We start from the raw sequence: 15,260 nt of genomic DNA on the forward strand, positions 1-15,260 counted from the left end.
GGCTCCTGAGGGGGAATAGGTTTTGTTGTGGACCAGTTTGTTGGTGACGTGGACGCCAAGGACATATATATACATATATATACATACACATATATATATATATATATACATATACACACACATATATATACATATATATACATATATATACATATATATATATATATATACACATATATATATATATACACATATATATATATATATATATATATATATATATATATATATATATATATATATATATATATATATATATATATATATATATATATATATATATATATATATATATATATATATATAATATATATATATATACACACAGTTAAAGTCAGAAGTTTACGCCTTAGCCAAATACATTTAAACTCAGTTTTTCACAATTGCTGACATTTAATCCTAGTAAAAATTCCCTGTGTTAGGTCAGTTAGGATTACCAATTTATTTTAAGAATGTGAAATGTCAGAATAATAGTAGAGACAATTATTTATTTCAGATTTAATTTATTTCATCACATTCCCAGTGGGTCAGAAGTTTACATACACTCAATTAATATTTTGTTGAATTGCCTTTAAATTGTTTAACTTGGGTCAAATGTTTCAGGTAGCCTTCCACAAGCTACCCACAATAAGTTGGGTGAATTTTGTCCCATTCCTCCTGACAGAGCGGGTGTAACTGAGTCAGGTTTGTAGGCCTCCTTACTCGCACATAATTTTTCAGTTCTGCCCACAAATTTTCCATAGGATTGTGGTCAGGGCTTTGTGATAGCCATCTCAATACCTTGACTTTGTTGTCCTTAAGCCATTTTGCCACAACTTTGGAAGTATGCTTGGGGTCATTTTCCATTTGGAAGACCAACTTGCGACCAAGCTTTAACTTGACCTGACTGATGTCTTGAGATGTTACTTCAATATATCCACATAATTGTCCAGCCTCATGATGCCATCTATTTTGTGAAGTGCACCAAGCCCTTTTGCAGCAAGCACCCACAACATGATGCTGCCACCCCTGTACTTCACGGCTGGGATGGTGTTCTTCGGCTTGCAAGCATGTCCCTTTTTCCTCCAAACATAACGATTGTCATTATGGCCAAACAGTTCTATTTTTGTTTCATCAGACCAGAGGACATTTCTCCAAAAAGTACGATCTTTGTCCCCATGTGCACTTGCAAACCGTAGTCTGTTTTTTTATGGCGGTTTTGGAGCAGTGGCTTCTTCCTTGCTGAGTCGCCTTTCAGATCGTGTCGATATAGGACTTGTTTTACTGTGGATACAGATACTTTTGTACCTGTTTCCTCCAGAATCTTCACAAGGTCCTTTGCTGTTGTTCTGGGATTGATTTGCACTTTTCGCACCAAAGTACATTCATCTCTAGGAGACAGAACGTTTCTCCTTCCTGAGCGGTATGACGGCTGCGTGGTTCCATGGTGTTTATACTTGCGTACTATTGTTTGTACAGATGAACGTGGTACCTTCAGGCGTTTGGACATTGCTCCCAAGGATGAACCAGACTTGTGGAGGTCTACAATTGTTATTCTGAGGTCTTGGCTGATTTCATTTGATTTTCCCATGATGTCAAGCAAAGAGGCACTGAGTTTGAAGGTAGGCCTTGAAATACATCCACAAGTACACCTCCAATTGACTCAAATGATGCCAATTAGCCTATCAGAATCTTCTAAAGCCATGACATCAGTTTCTCGAATTTTCCAAGCTGTTGAAAGACACAGTTAACTTAGTGTATGTAAAGTTCTGAACCACAGGAATTGTGATACAGTGAATTATAAGTGAAATAATCTGTCTGTAAAATAATTTTTGGAAAAATGACTTGTGTCATGCTCAAAGTAGATGTACTAACCGACTTGCCAAAACTATAGTTTGTTAACAAGAACATTTTTTGAAAAACAAGTTTTAATGACTCCAACCTAAGTGTATGTAATCTTCCGACTTCAACTGCGTATATATATATACTACCATTTAAAAGTTTGTACACACCTACTCATTCCAGAGTTTTTATATATTTGTACTATTTCTACATTCTAGAATAATAGTGAAGACATCAAAACTATGAAAAAAACACAAGGAATCATGTAATAACACAAAAATTGTTAAATCAAAATGTATTTCATATTTGAGATTCTTCAGAGTAGACACCATTTGCCTTGATGTGTCACGTCCTGACCTTAGTTCCTTTTTTTATGTCTCTATTTTAGTTTGGTCAGGGCGTGAGTTGGGATGAGCATTTTATGTGTTGTTCTATGTTTTGGTATTTCTGTGTTTGGCCTGGTATTGTCTCTGATTGAAGCGCACGGTGTCGCCAGTAAGCGCTCATAGCCCGGTGCGCGGCCAGCCCCCTGCAAGTGCCATGCGAGAGTGGGCATCCAGCCAAGGCATGTTGTGCCAGCTCAGCGTGTTTGGTCTTGGGTACGCCGTTTTATATCCTGCGCCGGCGCTGCGTGCTGTGTTTCCAAGGCGCTGGGAGGGTGCAGTTCGCACTATGCCTGCGCTCTGCCCGTGCCGGGTGAATGTGGGCATTGAGCCTAAGGGAGAGGTGCGAGTGGTATGCACCAGATCTCCAGTGATCACCCACAGCCCGATTCAACCTGTGCCTGCACTCTGGAGGGTCCCGGCTAAAGTGGTCATTCAGCCTGGAGGAGTGGTGCCAAGTCTGTGCACCAGAGCTCCAGTGCTCCCCCGCAGCCCGGTCCATCCGGTGCCTCCTCCACGCACCAGGCCTCCTGTAGGTCTCCCCAGCCTGGTGGGTCCTGTGGCAGCCCCACGCAGTCTCTCCGTCTCCTCCCTCCAGGTTCTCCCGCCTGTCTGGCGCTTCCAGAGTCTCCCGTCAGTCGGGAGCCGCCAGAGCCGCCCGTCAGTCGGGATCTGCCGGGGGCCGCCCTTCACTCCGGAGCCGCCGGAGCCGCCCTTCACTCCGGAGCCGCCGGAGCCGCCCTTCACTCCGGAGCCGCCGGAGCCGCCCTTCACTCCGGTGTGCCCTTCTCCTGTCTATTCGGAGCCGCCGGAGTCTCCCGTCTATTCGGGGCCCGCTGCAAGGGTCCCCAGTCCGTGGTCGGCGCCGCCCCAAAGGCGCCACGTAAGTAGGCCAAGATTATGGTGGAGTGGGGTCCACATCACGCGCCAGAGCTGCCACTGCGGACAGATGCCCACCCAGACCCTCCCCTAGGGGTTTAGTTTTTTGGGGGGGGGATCCGATCCTTCATACTCCTCTTCAGAAGAGGAGGAAAACCGTTACATGATGACAGCTTTGCACTCGCTTTGCATTCTCTCAACCAAGACGCAGAGGAAGAAACCTTATAGGATACTGTGCCATCGTCAATGTCCATGGACAGTGTGGTGGCAACATCACAATGTGTGCAGCCATTAGTCAGAATGGTGACCTTCATCATCCTACCACTCTTAGACCTAACAATACTGCCCACATTATTGCCGTCCTTGACACTATGCATAATATCCTCATTCCCAATGACCAGAGGAATGGACCAGAGCAGGCCAGGTTTGTTGTCATCTGGGACCATGTAAATTTACACCGGTCCACAATTGGTTTATTGACCATCCGCAAGTGGACGCTCAACCTGTCACCATACTCTCCATTTCTAATACCCAAAAGAAGAGTTATTTTCAGCGTGGCGTTATAAGGTATATGATTGCCAACCCCACCAACGTTTACCCCTTCTCCAGGCGATGGAGGAGGCCTGTGGTGACGTAGGTAAGGGGGCATGCCAGGGCTGGATATGCCACTCCAGACGCTACTTCCCCCACTGTTTAGCCAGAGAGAACATCGCTTGTGATGTTGATGAGGTGCTGTGGCCAGACCCAAGTAGGAGACAGGATGAACCCTAATCGTTTTTTTCTTTCTTTATAGTAACAAGCCTATTTGTTTATCTTCTACTGAATTTGTTTTGTCTGTTACTGTTCATCCCAAAATCTGGATGAAAATACAATGTTTTGAGATAGAAATACATTTGATCCACTCCCCTTGCATTTCTGTTTATAGTGTAAATATATACTTGTAGGCATACATACTGTATATATATGTGCACATACATGCACGTGTGAGTGCTATGACAAACTGCAGTGGACTCCACTGAAAATGCAAAACATCCATGTATGAGGGCTAATCATTTGATGGTTTTTGTGTAGAGTTTTGCGGCAAAAATGCAATATTGAGGAGTTAAAATCATTTTGAATTAAGTGTTTGGTTTTGCAAGAGATGTGTGAAGTGTTGCATGCCGTGTGTATGTTTTGGGGTTTTGTGTGTCGAGTTTAGAGAAAATTAGCCATAGTTTCAGAAATCATGTGTAAGCAGTTGTCTAAAACTGTAATTATCTGGGTAGAGAACACACGATTTTGTGTAACTCAAAATGGGTCATAATTCTACAAAGATCCAGAAAAAAAAGGATAAAATAACAACCCAATATTTATATCCCAGGACAAATTAGCTACCAACAGCAAGCTAGCTAGCTAAATGTCCATGAATGTTTCATGTGTTTCTTCAACCTGTCCAAAAATGAATATTGATTCAGAGTATGTTTTGATATTTCAACCTGCATGTCCTGATCGCGTATGGTGTGGATGGACAAAATCAACATGCGCGCAATTGCGCACGTCTGCACGTGCCCGGTCTAATCAGCACGTTAGGCTACTATGGTGAGTCGAGCATTGTACCTTTTCATTTTCAATAATTATTGATTACCCACTTCTTTGTCTCTGACTGCAAATCGTCCTCCTAAAACCTAGGCCATATCCTATATACAAAACGTAGCAAGTGTTGCTGTCATCGTTCTTGCTGCTTCAAGTTCAGTGTGGTCTCAATTAAATAGAGTAGGCTATAGCTTATGCATGGGCGGAGAAGCACGGGGCAGTTATCAGATTTCCTATGATTAGGCTATAGTTTACTTCATTGCCTAGATATAAATGTTGATCACCCATATTTCTCTGTCTGAAAATCTTCCCACTCCTAAAAGGTAGACTATACAAATAACTAAAGAGAAAGTGCAAGTCTCTCCAACTCTGCTCTCTTCAAACTACATCTAGCATATTGGCTGATATAGCCCAGTAATACAGATAGCCTAATATAAATGGGCCATGTGAGCATCTCTTGTAATTTAACCTATTTCTTAAGTTATTTTTGCGCATTTGACATTGTATACAGGGCTCAAAATTCCTCGACCATGGCTGGCAAGTGAACTGCCTAAAATAACATTGCGGGATTGCAATTAGGTTTGGGACCAGTTGTTGTGGTAGTGGGTGGGAATCGGACAGAAAGCCAACGGGTGTGGTATGAAAAGCTGCGGGTGCGTGTGCAGATCTCTAATATAAAGCCCCACAGTGGAGGTGTTATAATGCCCATAAAACAGGGTAATGGTCAAACAGGGAAATGGTTCCAATTGTTTTTCCACCATTCATTTTTCCCATAGGGGATTTTAGAAACACTTAAAATAAGGGCTGTGTCTCGTGTAGGCTTACCCTGGAGTGACGTTTTGATAACCATGTAAATATTTAATCAATATATTCGGCTCTATTTACTCTCAGATTTGAAAATGCTAATTAGCGTCAAAGTAGACATCATGCAAAACTACAAATTCCTGCAAGCTCCTGCACGTCCTCTCTAGTGGACACAAGGCAGTGCAAGGCAGTTCACAGAATTGTCCATTTAAAGACATTTGGCCAATTTATTCATTACTACATTTAGCTAACATTAGATAGTTAATCCAGAGATTTTTTTACCATTGTCTCGATTCGTCAGTCTCGTCCAGATCATCATGGCATTTGTAGATCTTTATGATAGCCACATTAGCAGCTAATTAACGTTTCATTTTGGTGGGGTAAATACAGGAGAATATAAGTTGCGTCCCTGCACAGACAATATTTTCCAACTTTGTTCTCTCTCCTGTTGTTTGAGGACATCCTTGGGCCAGTTCTGTGTCCTGTTCTCCTGTATCTACCCTGTTTAACAAACACATTAGCTGCTGTGCTCTCATTCATTGAGCAGGAGAGAAAATCTAACGCAATTACACCGCATGCAGCACAGTCACTCATCCACAAAATAAGCACTAAATGTCATGCAATCGTACGAGTCAATTAGATTCCTATTGCCGTTATATGATCAGGGAACAAAGGCCTGTATGAGGCAAATTACCTGTCCTTTACCTCTGGGCCAAATGTGTAATCCGACCGTTTGGCTTGCTTTCACATCAGAGCTGAATCTGTTTTATAATGTCGACAGGACAGACGGACCAATCAGACATACACACGCATCTGTACAGGGACAGCGAGACAGACAGAAAGACAAGCAGAGTGACAGACAGACAGACAGTACCTCTGTGGAACAGTTTCTGGAGGAGAGTCCTCAGGTGCTGTAGAGCAGAGGCTGACACATCATAGGTGTATAGGTCCGCACTAGGTAACTCCAGACACCTTCCAAACACTCTGTCTATGAGAGAACACACACATACACACTGTCAACAAACAGATCATCTACCAGCGATGGTCAGTATTTCTGTTACATGCAGTGCATTCGGAAAGTATTCAGACCCCTTGGACTTTGTCCACATTTTGTTACGCTACTATTGTTTTTTATTCCTAATCAATCTAAACATAATACCCCGTAATGACAAAGAAAAACAGGTATTTAGAAATATTTGCAAATGTGTACAACATTTTAAAAAAGTAAAATATCACATTTACATAAGTATTCAGACCCTTTACTCAGTACATTGTTGAAGCACTTTTGCCAGTGATTACAGCCTCAAGCCTTCTTGGGTATGACGCTACAAGCTTGGCAAACATGTATTTGGGGAGTTTATCTTATTCCTTTCTGCAGATCCTTCAGAGACTTGTCCTGAAGCCACTTCTACTTTGTCTTGGCTGTGTGCTTAGGGTTGTTGTCCTGTTGGAAGGTGAACCTTCTCTCCAATCTGAGGTCATGTGCGCTCTGGAGCAGGTCTTCATCAATGATCTCTGTACTTAGCTCTGTTCATCTTTGCCTCGATCCTGACTAGTCTCCCAGTCCCTGCCACTAAAAAAACATCCCCACAGCATGATGCTGCCACCACCGTGCTTCACCATAGGGATGGTGCCAGGTTTCCATCAAACATGACAATACATTCAGGCCAAAAAGTTACATCTTGGTTTCATCAGACCAGAGAATCTTGTTTCCCATGGTCTAAGAGTCTTTAGGTGCCTTTTGGCAATCTCCAAGCGGGCTGTCAAGTGCCTTTTACTGAGGAGTGGCTTCCGTCTGGCCACTTTACCACTCTATAAAGGCCTGATTGGTGGAGTACTGCAGAGATGGCTGTCCTTCTGGAAGGTTCTCCCATCTCAACAGAGGAACTCTAGAGCACTGTCAACGTAACCAACGGGTTCCTGGTCATTACATTTCTTAAATGTTTAATTTCACCTTTATTTAACCAGGTAGGCCAGTTGAGAACAAGTACTCATTTACAACTGCGACCTGGCCATGATAAAGCAAAGCAGTGCGACACAAACAACAACACAGAGTTACACATGGAATAAACAAACGTACAGTCAATAATACAATAGAGAAAATCTATATACAGTGTGTGCAAATGAGGTAAGATTAGGGAGGTAAGGCAATAAATAGGCCGTAGTGGCTTTGAGAGACTAGTCAAGGACCATGTCACCTCCGGCCTACCTGACACCCTAGACCCACTCCAATTTGCTTACTGCCCAAATAGGTCCACAGACGATGCAATCTCAACCACACTGCACACTGCCCTAACCCATCTGGACAAGAGGAATACCTATGTGAGAATGCTGTTCATCGACTACAGCTCGGCATTTAACACCATAGTGCCCTCCAAGCTCGTCATCAAGCTTGAGACCCTGGGTCTCGACCCCGCCCTGTGCAACTGGGTACTGGACTTCCTGACGGGCCGCCCCCAGGTGGTGAGGGTAGGCAACAACATTTCCACCCCGCTAATCCTCAACACTAGGGCCCCACAAGGGTGCGTTCTGAGCCCTCTCCTGTACTCCCTGTTCACCCACGACTGCGTGGCCACGCACGCCTCCAACTCAATCATTAAGTTTGCGGACGACACAACAGTGGTAGGTTTGATTACCAACAACAACAAGACGGCCTAAAGGGAGGAGGTGAGGGCCCTCGGAGTGTGGTGTCAGGAAAATAACCTCACACTCAACGTCAACAAAACTAAGAAGATGATTGTGGACTTCAGGAAACAGCAGAGGGAACACCCCCCCCTATCCACATTGATGGAACAGTAGTGGAGAGGGTAGTAAGTTTTAAGTTCCTCGGCGTACACATCACAGGCAAACTGAATTGGTCCACCCACACAGACAGAATCGTGAAGAAGGCGCAGCAGCGCCTCCTTAACCTCAGGAGGCTGAAGAAATTCGGCTTGTCACCAAAAGCACTCACAAACTTCTACAGAGGCACAATCGAGAGCATCCTGTCGGGCTGTATCACCGCCTGGTATGGCAACTGCTCCTCCCACAACCGTAAGGCTCTCCGGAGGGTAGTGAGGTCTGCACAACGCATCACCGAGGGGCAAATTACCTGCCCTCCAGGACACCTACACCACCCGATGTCACAGGAAGGCCATAAAGATCATCAAGGACAACAACCACCCGAGACGCTGCCTGTTCACCCCGCTATCATCCAGAAGGCGAGGTCAGTACAGGTGCATCGAAGCTGGGACCGAGAGACTGAAAAACAGCTTCTATCTCAAGGCCATCAGACTGTTAAACAGCCACCACTAACATTCAGTGGCTGCTGCCAACACACTGACTCAACTCCAGCCACTTTAATAATGGGAATTGATGGGAAATGATGTAAAATATATCACTAGCCACTTTAAACAATGCTACCTAATATAATGTTTACATACCCTACATTATTCATCTCATATGTATATGTATATACTGTACTCTATATCATCTACTGCATCTTTATGTAATACATGTATCACTAGCCACTTTAACTATGCCACTTTGTTTACATACTCATCTCATATGTATATACTGCACTCAATACCATCTACTGTATCTTGCCTATGCCGCGCTGTACGATCACTCACTCATATATCTTTTTGTACATATTCTTATCCCCTTACACTTGTGTCTATAAGGTAGTAGTTTTGGAATTGTTAGCTAGATTACTTGTTGGTTATTACTGCATTGTCGGAACTAGAAGCACAAGCATTTTGCTACACTCGCATTAACATCTGCTAACCATGTGTATGTGACAAATAAACATTTGATTTGATTTGAATTTAGCAATTAAACACTGGAGTGATAGATGTGCAGAAGATGAATGTGCAAGTAGAGATACTGGGGTGCAAAGGAGGTAGTTGGATGGGTTATTTACAGATGGGCTATGTAGAGGTGCAATGGTCTGTGAGCTGCTCTGACAGCTGATGCTTAAAGTTAGTGAGGGAGATAGGAGTCTCCAGCTTCAGTGATTTTTGCAATTCGTTCCAGTCATTGGCAGCAGATAACTGGAAGGAGAGCTTTCGCTGTAAAGCTTTTTTGAAATCTGACACCGCAGTCGGATTAACAACAAGCTAAGCTGTGCTTTGGTATATTGCACTTGTGATTTCATGAAAATTAAATGTTTTTAGTAATTTAATTTTAATTTCGCGCTCTGCAATTTAGCGGATGTTGACAAATGATCCCGCTAAAGGGATCGGTGTGCCAAGAGGTACAACAATGTAAACTACGCTTTGATCCTATTATTGCTCACATAATTTCTATTTGGAGCAAAGTTTAACAACTGTGTAATTGGGAATCAAAATGGCATGCCCATACCAATATTTCACCAAAAGGCTTCTTCACAGCATCTACCCCCATGCCATAAGACTGAACCAGTAAATCAAATGGCCACCTGGACTATTTAAATTGCCTGTACAAATTACCTTGACTACCTGTACCCCTATACATTGACTCGTTACCGGTACCCCCTTTATATAGCCTCATTATTGTTATTTTATTGTGTTCTTTTTTATTTTTATTTTTTACTTTAGTCTATTTAGTAAATATTTTTTTAACTCTTTCCTGAATTGCATTGTTGATTAAGGGCTGGTAAGTAAGCATTTCACGGTATGGTCTGCACCTGTTGTATTCGGAGTATGTGACACAGAACATTTTTATTTGATTTGAGAACATTTCAAGATTTAAAAGACACATACACATTACCAGGAAAATATTTGTGTCTATATTTACAACTTATTGGGAAACCCAACTACCGAACAATGCAATGATGGGATTTATCTGGGCTCCAAAAAGGACGATCTCTATAATATATAAACAACATTTGGAAAGCTCATATTCTGAGCTAGCTATTAAAAAGGTATGGTCCACATATCTAATTGAATCTGAAGAACCCTTTAACTGGAACAGAATATGGAAATATATGACCTTGACATCCCGTAATGCGAACCATCAACTTATACATTTGAAGTTTGATCATAAACTGTAAAATATGTCCATGGTGTTAAATACAATGATATTGACTCCAACTCCTAACTGTAAGGATTAACTAGGCTATTGAAACACCCAGACTTATTATACATGATTTATTATAAATAATCACAGTCAGCAAAAGTCTTCTAATGGCTTCATGAAAGATAGGGTACAACCCTCAATTGACTTCACACAAATACTGAAATAAAATGAACAATTAGCTAATTGCCAATGTCAGGCTGGGTCCGCAGCTCTATTTGGTATAATAATTTTAAAAAGTTTCTTTTAAATAATTATCTGTCTAGCTTGTAAAGTGATGAGTTAAGATAGCCCCGCGTCTTCTGTTAAGCTAGCTAAATTAGCTAGCTAGCATACAAACATGCCCAAATTCCAATAAAGTTTCAACTTTATTTATCGAGCCTACAGTTTATCATATGACTTTGGCTTCATATATTTGAATTAAATAAGAAACTTTGCTTACCTTAATAGATTGAAAAATAACGTTCTTATTGGTAGGCTACTTGCAAGTTGGTTCAACCACTGTCCTTTTGCGTCGTCATGCTGGAATGGATTGGCAGTTGGTTTTTGAATCGTAGTGGCAGATAGATTTTGAATTAACCAAAAGGTTATACAACTATTTTTTTAAAATCTATGAGTAAAAATTAGATTAGATATGATTTCCTCTTGCTTCTAGCTAGCGTTTAGTTTGCAACAGCACAGGTTTCTATAAACCTTGCTGTTTGCCACTCAGACCTTGGCAAAAGTGTTGCAAAATATGAATTTGATCATTCCTAGCCCTTTTTCTGACCATGCGAAATCATATAGCAGCATCATTAATATGGATATAAATGTCAATGGAAAATATCTAAAACGAATTAAAAGTGTATGTTAGCTGTCATTTCAGAGTTTGATGTGACTGGTTTAGCTTTGTTAGCTGTTGATTTCTAAAATCCTCACTACACTCTGGGGTAGGGCTTTAACCCTCAAGGTTATTTGCATGCACTGGGTTTATATATAGAACCTTTAGAAAAGGGTTATTTAATCTCTTCTAAAGATTCAAAACGTTGTATATATAACTATTTTCTTCTAAGGGTGTAGCAAAAAGAGATTGGATGACAAGTTGATGCAAAATGTGTATCTCTGTTGCGCTGTGTCAGCACAATGGACAGAACATGCCACGGTGTGTGTACAGGGGCTATTGAAAGCCACTGGGGCACAGGGTTTCCATTAGCCGATAATTGCTGGCTTTTGGCCAATAAAATAAATGAAAACCCATATGTAAAATTGCAGCGGGCCAAATTGTCCAGAACTGCCCTGCTGCTAAGGAGAGAGAAAAAGTGAGAGAGGAGCCTTGTCCTAGGCTAATATTGATTGCGAAAATGGAGGCCTTTTTCAGTGATGTAAAACAAAAGCTTGAGAGTATGCCTATAGTGAAAATCCTACAAGGCAGGGCTCCAGACTGTGACCATTGAGTCACATTTTGCGACCCTTTGACAAGGGTTCCATTCTCACCAAAATCTTCTTGTAAGATCCTCCTCAAATGCCAGTTGGATTACTTGAGTTTGCCTCGGGTGTAACATGTAACATTCTTCTGTGCTGACTGAACACATTGTAGCTGTGGACACTCCAAAAGTCATTCCATATTTCAGTGCAGCAGCCACAGTCGGCATAGCAGAGAGAGGCCCAGAGAATCGTTACAGGATATCAAGTGGGGTCCATTTGTCTTCATTGGAGCCAGAGTGGGCAATTTCAGTCTGCAGATACTGGCGAGCGCCACTAAACTCAGCTTCCAACAAATCTGTTTTGCATAGATCGAATCGAAAATCGAATCAAACACTTCACGAGAGCCCATGAGCTGATGTTGCGCAACATTTCTATAGGCTATGGAAATGCGGGAGAAAACAGAGCGATAGCCACTAATAAAAATAAGTTCTTGACATTTTTTCGGATTGACTGTCATTTCTCTTTGCTCATTTGAGCTGTTCTTGCCATAATACCTGGCTCAAACCAAGAAATTCCATAAAGTAACTTTTAACAAGCCACACCTGTTAACCTCTAAAAATATGAAATGAATTCCAGGTGACAACCTCATGAAGCTGGTTGAGAGAATGCCAGAGGAATTCTGTCAACCAGAGAAGAATCTCAAATCTAAAATATATTTTGATTGTTTAACACTTTCTTGGTTACTACATGATTCCATATGTGTTATTTCTTCGTTTTGAAGTCTTCGCTATTATTCTAGGATGTAGACAATAGTACAAATAAAGAATAACTGTTGAATGAGTAGGTGTCCAAACTTTTGACTGTATATTATTTAGTATATGTAAAGGCAAGTATAAATAAAGAATAGTCTGATGGGTGACAATATTGTGAATTTTATATTATCACTTGAATGATGCCCAGCATTTTAATTTTTTCTAATCATACCTCATGTACCCTAGACCGTAGGTCTATGTATTTTAATAAGTTTAGTATCACAACTAATGAGGCCAAATTACTTATTAAAATTAAGCACATTAACCCACTTTACAAGGGGAGTAGAGCCAAATTGGCATATATAAATAGCGCCTGAGTTTCAAGTTTGGAGAAGAAAATAGTCAACATAAAAATGCACCTTGATAATAAAAGCATTACATGCATACTTGCATTTTCCGCTAATAGAACCTTCGTGCTTATAGCCTTCTACCATGTGCGCATTGCAGCGCTTATAATGTGAAGAAATAGCCTAATAGATTATCTACATTTTATGCTAAAAGGTTCTGATCTGTTGCGTCAGCCACATTGCATAAAGTGTTTTTGATGCTAGTGATTGTATTCATTTGGTGTCTATCGCATCCCACAACTGTCCCAGACTATGTTTGGACAATGTATTTCTCGCACAGAATAGGTCCACTTTTGAGGGATAGTAGATTGATATAGGCTAGTGCTTTTGCTGTTCATTAGGCCTACTCATTAGGCCTACTCATCTTGTTGGCTGACGAAAAGTAAATGTGGACAGTTCTTCCAAAATGTTTAATATCCACCTCGGAATTGGATCAGGACGCTCACACTTGCATCCCGGATGTGTATGTCTTCAACTTGTAGCCTGTGAGAAAGACACAATCATCATGACAGAGAGCCATGTGAGTGAGGGGCACTTCGGATTGCTCAGGGAGAAGGGCAAAAGGCAGCACTCCAGGCCGCAAAAGCCATGGACTCTTTTTTTGGGGGGGGGGGGGGGGGGGGGTTAATTAAGGCCACAAAGGGGGTGCCGTCATGAAATTTTAAGGCATTATCAAGTGCTTGTCAAATTGTGAATGAGGTACTATTGGAGTGTGTTCAGCCTGCGCAAAAACAAAAATAAAGCAGAGCTCATGCATTTCAAGCAACTTTTTTCAAATCATCATTACAGTCTCATCATGCAGCCTTACAATGCATTAAAAATCAAAACATATAGCTCAATGTTTGTAGAACAACTAAAGTTAAATGAATAACTCTAAATGAAGCATATAGGAGTACCTATTGCTTTGTTAACTGCTCAACACAGATTATCCGCATGTGCGCATTCCCTCAAATTGTTTGGAGAAAATAGTTATATTTTATTTAGCTTTGTTCAATTGTATTATTCATACTACAATATAATATAAAAACTGCCATGGAATTATAACCAAATCTTGTCTGCTAAATGAACTAATGCAGCCCACAGCCATTTGGCATAGCCACATCAGGATTTAACATAAGGACAACTCAGAGTATGCTATTATTTTCTTCTGAAATGGACTGCATTTTCTTAATATCATGCTTCTGTAGACCTGCCTAAAATAAATCATGGATTTATTTTGAAGGTGTAGGCTATATTACATGGATTTATTAGACTTTAAAAAATGTCTTATAAGCCATGTGTAGAAGCAAGGAGATGATACATGTGTTTATGTTAATTGACGCTTACAGTGGCTTGCGAAAGTATTCACCCCCTTGGCATTTTCCTATTTTGTTGCCTTACAACCTGGAATTAAAATATATATTTTTTAGGAGTTTGTATAATTTGATTTACACAACATGCCTACCACTTTGAAGATGCAAAATATGTTTTATTGAGGAATAACCAAGATATAAGACAACAAAAACAGAACTTGAGCATTCATATCTATTTACCCCCCCAAAGTCAACACTTTGTAGAGCCACGTTTTGCAGCAATTACAGCTGCAAGTCTCTTGGGGTATGTCTCTATAAGCTTGGCACATCTAGCCACTGGAATTTTTGTCCATTCTTCAAGGCAAAACTGCTCCAGCTCCTTCAAGTTGGATGGGTTCCGCTGGGTACAGCAATCTTTAAGTCATACCACAGATGCTCAATTGGATTGAGGTCTGGGATTTGACTAGACCATTCCAAGACATTTAAATGTTTCCCCTTAATTAACCTCTTGAAGCTTGGGGGCACTATTTTTGGAAAAATAACGTTCCCAAAGTAAACAGGCTATTTTGTCAGGACAAGATGCTAGAATATGCATATAATTGACAGCTTAGGATAGAAAACACTCTAAAGTTTCCAAAACTGTAAAAATATTGTCTGTGAGTATAACAGAACTGATATTGCAGGCGAAAGCATGAGAAAAATTCGATTAGGAAGGGACTCTTATTTAGAAAGCTCTGTGTTCCTATGCGTCCCTATTGAGCAGTGAATGGGATATCAACCAGATTTATTTTTCTATGGCTTCCCTAATGTGTCTAGTGTCACAAGACATAGTTTCAGGCCTTTATTTTGAAAAATGAGTGTGAACGACAACATTGCGTCAGTGGTCAGCTGGTGGCTCTGATTTGTGCGTAA

At 41.1% G+C, this 15,260-nt stretch overlaps 1 protein-coding gene across 1 annotated transcript in view; it reads right to left on the reverse strand.

The window, feature by feature from the left end:
• The window catches only part of LOC123991107 (receptor-type tyrosine-protein phosphatase N2-like), a 267,926-nt gene that overhangs the window by 179,354 nt on the left and 73,312 nt on the right, over nt 1-15,260 (reverse strand). Inside the window, exon 2 of the mRNA XM_046292318.1 lies at nt 6,334-6,447. Coding sequence (XP_046148274.1) covers nt 6,334-6,447 — 114 coding nt within the window. The remainder of the gene's footprint in view (nt 1-6,333; nt 6,448-15,260) is intronic.

This window comes from Oncorhynchus gorbuscha, linkage group LG12 (genome assembly GCF_021184085.1).
Source record: "Oncorhynchus gorbuscha isolate QuinsamMale2020 ecotype Even-year linkage group LG12, OgorEven_v1.0, whole genome shotgun sequence".
In the NCBI taxonomy this organism is placed as follows: Eukaryota; Metazoa; Chordata; class Actinopteri; order Salmoniformes; family Salmonidae; genus Oncorhynchus; species Oncorhynchus gorbuscha.